The 6,441-nt window shown below is 39.7% G+C and overlaps 1 protein-coding gene across 1 annotated transcript; it reads right to left on the bottom strand.

Moving 5' to 3' along the window:
* Positions 1-1,277: 1,277 nt before the first annotated feature.
* On the bottom strand, positions 1,278-6,108 carry hpxb (hemopexin b). The gene is made up of 10 exons (XM_071524562.1): positions 6,044-6,108; positions 5,227-5,273; positions 4,907-4,978; positions 4,339-4,496; positions 3,979-4,132; positions 2,907-3,119; positions 2,609-2,701; positions 2,339-2,469; positions 2,093-2,240; positions 1,278-1,504 (listed from the first exon to the last, which is right to left on the bottom strand). The coding sequence occupies exons 1-10, from the start codon at positions 6,106-6,108 to the stop codon at positions 1,278-1,280; spliced, it is 1,308 nt and encodes a 435-aa protein (XP_071380663.1).
* Positions 6,109-6,441: the final 333 nt, after the last annotated feature.

The following is a 6,441-nucleotide window of genomic DNA, read 5'->3' as shown; positions in this document are numbered from 1 at the left end:
TTAACTCTCTATTTAAACAAACAGGATCTTTGAGGATAGTTTGCCCCACAGACTCCTAAATGTAAATAGATTTGTTTGCATATTACTTAACTGAAAAATTCAAACCAGGAGGGACACACTTGGGGAGTGTGATACATCAGAAACCACAAGGTAGTGTCTGTGTAGGCTGTGAATCAATCGGTGTGCTCCAGTCCCTTTTGTTTTCTGGAAGTTTGCTGTCCTCGAGCTGAGAAGCACCTGATTCAGCCGCATTTTGCCCTTCCCTTTCCCCTTCCTCAATCATCTGCCTATAGGCTTATGTGTATTTGTCATTACATTGAATGTACAAAATATTAAGGACACTTTTCATGAAGTACACTGATGAGGTGAATTCAGCCATTATCCCTTACTGATTTCCCTTATTAAATCTCTACCAACCACAAAGGAGGAGACGTAGATAAAGAGAAGCAGACGAATTACAGAAGGATTTTTAAGCTTTGTGACAACTGAGATGTGGATTGTGCAAAAGGGGCTGGAACTTGATATCAGCATTTTGTCATTTTGTATCTTAGATCAAGACTGAGTTTCTACAGCTGTTCAATATGACAGCCAATCTGATCGCATCATTATTCCCTGTATCACATTCCTTTGTACAGCAGGTCCTCTAGTGGCCAAACTCTGTCTTCACCTAATAACATTAGATTCCTTTGGAGTTTGCTCATCAAAGCTATTTTCCAAATATTAAACATTTCACGGTCCAAGCTATCATTTCAAATCTCCAAACTCAAAATACAAAACCAATAATAGTTGTTCTTATAATAATAATCAATCTCACAAAACTGTTCTCATAATAATCACTGAACTGAACACAGTAAGTGACACTCCAGACACACAGTTTTGCAGTTTCTTTCCAAGTTTTATTCACCATATTGTTTGTCACCCAGTGTTTCTGAAATGTAGAGATCCAGTCTGAAGCCAAGGTGTTAAAGTTATCATTTCATCTACTAGGCCTTATCTTATCTACTATTCTTAAAGAACTGCCTGCTCTGCATCGATCAACAAATACCAAAGATCATAAATCTGGTTTCTGTGGTTAGCTTTCTTTCATCCAGTCGAGATCAAATGTTAAACATATTTTTACTGTGTGGATGTGGGGAGTTGAGATGTGAATTTTGATGATCCTGTTGTTTTGGTTTTTTCTGAATTGTTATAAGGATTGTTTAGGAGATGCACATCTAATTTCAGCTTAAACTGATGACAAAATACTGTCTCATTTCCTCTCAAATCATCTCTGACTCCTAATCCTGACATCCCATCATTCCAGAGGTGATTTTCAGGGGTACAGGGGCTATTCTGCTGGCAGCCAGGAGTAGAGGGCTGTCATACGTATAGTAGTCAGAGCCCTGGAACACTCTAATGCCGCCTGGGCCACACAGACCAGCAGTGATGTTGGATAAGGGCAGGGGAATCCCCTGACCCACGGTCCTGGGAGTCGTAGAGAGGTTGATGTCGATCATGTTCTTTCCTGTTGAGAGAAACACGCATCAGGATTAATCAATAATGTTGTGGCCAAACATGGAAAACAGGCATATAGGAGATTTTTTTGTTATTCAATGGTTATTCTGTCTTTGCATTCAGAACTTTAAAATGGTTTATCATAATCAGAGGTAAGTACATTTACAAGTACTGCACTTTAGTACAGTTTTCATGTACTGGCACTTTACTTGAGTATTCCCATTTTGTGAGACTTTATACTTTTACTCCACTACATTTCAGAGGGAAATATTGTACTTTTTTACTCCACTACAGTTATCTGACCGCTGTAGTTACTTAATGAAGTATTTTTTCCATTATGGTAGTGCTACTTTTACTTAAGTAAAGGATTTGAGTACTGTTTTCACCACTGATCATAATAGGGATCAAGCAGTTATTTTTTATTGGTTTGTATTGTTAATTGCTGGATCAAAAGGTGCATTTTGCTAAAACTTGTCATATTTCAGCAGCACTGTTACAATTCAAAACAAGTTAAAACCAAATGTTCACTAAAGAAGTGAGAGTTGAAACCCTCAGCATGCTGCACTGGTGTTGACAGCAGACTGTGCGATGAGTTTACCTTGGATTACATGAACAACGTCGGTACCGGGACAGGCAAAAGCAGCATCCACGGATCCTTCAAGGCCGAGCTCCTCCTTCAGGCTTTTAGGGTAACCCTCAATGAGAGTGTAGTGGACAGCTGACTTGTAGATGTAAACTTGATCACCCTGGCAGTGGAAGAAGTGGGAATTTAGCTTTAATTTCATGTCTCAAGGTACTATAACTCAACACAAGTGGAGAAAGCAGGGTGACTGGCTAGTTCAACCTTAATCATGTAGAGCTTGTCAGTGTGGGAGAAGACGGCGTCCACCCCGTCGGTCACCTCCTTCCACCCCCTGGTGATTGGGAAGGCATGGAAGCCGTCACGATGGCTGTCCAGACGCATGTAGATGGAACCTGCACACATAAAGGAGAACAAGTGCCCTCTCTATGAAAACAGTACAGCAAACTGGCTCATTTGCAAAATAAATCACTGTGTATCCACAGAATCAGCATGTACTGTGTATGTGTGTGGAGCCACAGATAGGACTCTTACCTATGAAGGCATATGTTTTGCCTGCGTCATCACTGGTGATGGCATCCACGTGTACCTCACTGCATTTAGGGACTTTATACCCACCTCCATGACCTACAATCAAATACAGAGGATTATAAATTTGTTTGAATGAAACAGAATGGTTCTGTGTCTATTTTGCTCACAAAATGATTCAATTGTATTTGAAGAACGCCCAAGATGAGAAACAAATTTGACAACAGTAGAGGAATGGGATTGTTAAGTAAGTGTAAGTGTAGTAGTGACAATATACTTTGTTTAATTTCCATGCTAAACTCACCAAAGCCGGCGCAACTCATGAAGTAATTCCTGGCATCTTTCGGGTAGACGCCTTCCACCACTCCGGACACTGGGTGGAACTTGGTGAAGTTGTGTCCATGGAAACAGTAGTAGTGCTCCAGCCAGCGGAAGGCGGAGGTGCAGTTGGGCAGGTGGGACCACGTCTTTGTCTTCACTGTCTTTGTGGTGATGTCAAAAGTGTGCACATTATGTCCTGTGAGGGGAAAGTGATTATTGTAGTACAAACATCCTTCTTTGGGACAGGAAGCAACAGGGTTTATAGGAAATTAAGTCTTAATTTTCAACCATTATCAATCATCTCCATCGTGGTCTCATTTGTTAAAGTAATTATAATTATATGATAGAAGGTATCACAATTAATTTCACAATGATATATTGATGTTTGGAAACGCTACACATAGCACCTTTAAGTATGAATAGCCGACTGCATGTCCTCCCATCTGATTAAATAATTTTTCAGTAGCGGACAATGATGAAAACAATTCTATCAGTGCTATGTGTTTTCATATTTAGGACAGATCTGGGTCAAATAATGGTATCAAATTATTCTTATGGTAGCAAATAATTTGTTTTAATCTCCTTTAACTACCAGATGGATGGGCGTTTGCTGCATCAGGACAATTCAGATCACATCAGATACGTTTTTGTAATTAGCTTAACTTTCTGGCACTCATCGTCTTTCCCTATGTGTCAAACTCCACCCACCTGGCCCATATAGAATAAACTACAAAAGTAGTATTTGACCCATTTAAGAGCTGCATTTGTTGGACTTGGGAACATGCTGACAAAATTCACTCCGGTTGCAGCTTATTTCCTCCACTAGGGAGCAGCATTGTCTTTATTCAAGTGGGATGATCCACCTTAGTTCAAGATATTAGCACCTGTTGAGGGAAAATTCTCAAAAGAAATGAAACTTCATTGGAATCAAGTGAATTTATCTCATGGCACTGTCAAAAATGCTCACTTGTTTTAATCCAAACAAGATTTTAGAACTCAGTACTAGTCTCCATGACATGTTAAGATGGATATTTTTGCAGTGTAGACCAGCATACCTTGGAAGAACAGAACAGAGTTGGCGCCACACTCTCCTTTGGGACACTCCACAGCAGCGTCCAGGTGACTGGGGACTCCTGGGAAGTCGTCCTGGATTTCTTTTGGATACCCGTCTTCCAGAGTGTGGTTGTAGTAGCTGAACACCTTGTTGTCCTGGAGATTAGGAAACAACAGAGATCATCATTCAGATTAGTGATTCCCAATTGCTTTGGCATCAGGATCCAAATTTGACCATGAATTTGTGTTATCTAATATATTAGATAATGCAATACTCCAACTTGAGAACTTTCCATGTTTTTCTCAGTCTGAATTTGAAGTACAGCCGTTATAATACAAAAGAAAGGATTTGTAGACTATACCAGCAGGAAATAGATGTGATCGTGGTCGTGGGGGTTTTCCTCGTTGTGCATGCGGAAGGCAGCGTCAACGTGGCCCAGGTGATGGAAGTCATCCAGCTCCTTGAAGGTCTCATTGGAGAGTTCAGCTGGACCACGGAAGCCCTTCCACAGGTGGTCACCTTAAGGGCGAACATCAGAGCACATAGGGGAGTTTCATTACTTAGCACCACATATTTTGGGAAAATATCTAAAATAAAACTTGAATGATTCCCATGGGGAAATTGGGTAATATAGGAATATGGTACCTGAAGTTCATTGCTCTAAGAGGAGTCAATGTTATATTTTTCCATATGTTTTTTTCCTTTTTCCGTTACATATTTTCCATTTCTAAACAACAGAGTCAGTAAATGGAGGGGTAACAAATTAAAATATGCCTTGTGCTTATGGATGGTGTAGAGACCCCTACTTCTGCAACATCATGGACCCCTGCACCTCCCTACTGTCCCCATAAAGAAAACTACTGAGTGTCTAAGGTAGTGGGCTGCCCACTCTCATGTGAAAAGAGACTCTTCATAAAATCACTCCACACCTTTGAAGAAGAAGGCCTGTCCTTTCTCGTCGGGAGCGATGGCATCAAACTCAATGCCATCACACCGGTCTGGTTGGTCATCATGGTCATCATGTTCACCATGGTGCTTGTGTTCACCTTTATTCCAGAGGTAGATGTGTAGAAATACAGAGATAAAAATAAATGCAACTGAAATGGTAAAAACAATATGGAAAATGTAAATAATTATATTGAGGCACATATTAGGGATGGTGAGCAGAAAAGCCTGCCTCTGTGACTTTATTAACCTCACACACACAGACAGACACAAAATGGCTGCTCTTTAATTGATGCTTTGCAATTTAAAAATAACCCACCATCCTTCACTGCATCGCCATGTTCATGGTGCCTGTGGAAGTTAAAAAGACACTTCATTTGACTGCAGAATTACCCAGAAATGTTAGCATGGCACAAACACTACAATTCAAATCCAAAAACCCCTGTTGCGATAATGTGGGCGAATCAATGATAAACCACTAAGGTAATACGATGACTGAGCACTTTTTTTATTTGGGCAATTGATTCAACCCGTGAACTTTGTCAATGAGCAAACAGAGTTATGAAACGAATAAACAATGACCAGTGTAGTATCACTGCTTGTTAAAAATATCCTGTTTCATTTGAAAAGGTAACAAAACTTTCAATCCCAGTTCAGGATTTCTTTTGAAGTATATCAGTTATGTTTATATGTAAACACATAGATTGTAGCATAGACATAATCTCTGGATAATAATCTCTTTGAAATTTAAAGATCCTGCCATACATCTATATACAAGTCCATTATGTTTCAGCTTTTACAAACAATACAAACAACAACAAACTAATTCTGCACAACTACAGATCTTTTAAAATGTTCCCCTGTCATAGACCAAATCTACTGTAGGCCTATAAAGGACTTTCAAGAGTGTGAAAAAATGCCTTCAACCCAGTCAACTAAATGCACACATGATGCCACCAGTGAAGGATCTTGGGACCAGAGGTGCCACTTCTATCCAATAAGATTGAGTCAGGTATATAGTAATAATACTAACAGTGACCTTTAAAGAAAATGAATTGAGTGAGAAAATTTTGAGTGTAACTCCATAGAAAGCCTTCAAGTAAGAGTTCATTAATACTCACGTAGGTGCAGCATTGGTAAGGGCAAGAGCCAAGCACAGACAGAGAGTTTTGGAGAGCAGCTTCATGGTGCGCAGTCCTGATGAAGGCCTCTGCTGTGGAGTTTCGCTGGAGAGCAGTGCTGAGAAGTGTCCCTGTGCAGGAGCTCAAACTGCACTTTTGTACTCAAATGTGTGGGTGGATATATTTGGAAAACAGAGTGTGTGTGTGGTGTGTTTACTTTGATAGAAAGGAGGCACAGGGTTTTGAGTTGTTGCAAAATGAGCCTTTGACATGACCATGCACAATCAAAATATTATTTTTTCAATAACATTTACATAAAAATAAAAATACTATTAGTATTTTAGTATATTTTGGTATATTTTGCAGCATAACCTACTATATAATTGCTTTGACTCAAA

The sequence above is a fragment of the Centroberyx affinis genome, unplaced genomic scaffold (genome assembly GCF_046629955.1).
Source record: "Centroberyx affinis isolate AG114_WGS23_722 - 3 ecotype Tasmania unplaced genomic scaffold, CSIRO-AGI_Caff_v1 ptg001205l_1, whole genome shotgun sequence".
NCBI classification, from domain to species: domain Eukaryota; kingdom Metazoa; phylum Chordata; class Actinopteri; order Beryciformes; family Berycidae; genus Centroberyx; species Centroberyx affinis.
The sequence above is the reverse complement of the archived record's forward strand: the minus strand, read 5'-3'. Positions and strand labels throughout refer to the sequence as shown.

What these genes read in the sequence shown, in the direction of transcription:
- hpxb (XM_071524562.1), bottom strand. Translation starts at nt 6,108, where the DNA reads ATGAAGCTGCTCTCCAAAACTCTCTGTCTGTGCTTGGCTCTTGCCCTT. An exon ending in CTTACCAATGCTGCACCTAC is followed by an intron (nt 5,274 to 6,043) that starts GTGAGTATTAAT and finishes TAACTTCCACAG; the next exon opens with GCACCATGAACATGGCGATG. An exon ending in GGATGGTGGGTTATTTTTAA is followed by an intron (nt 4,979 to 5,226) that starts ATTGCAAAGCAT and finishes ATGATGACCAAC; the next exon opens with CAGACCGGTGTGATGGCATT.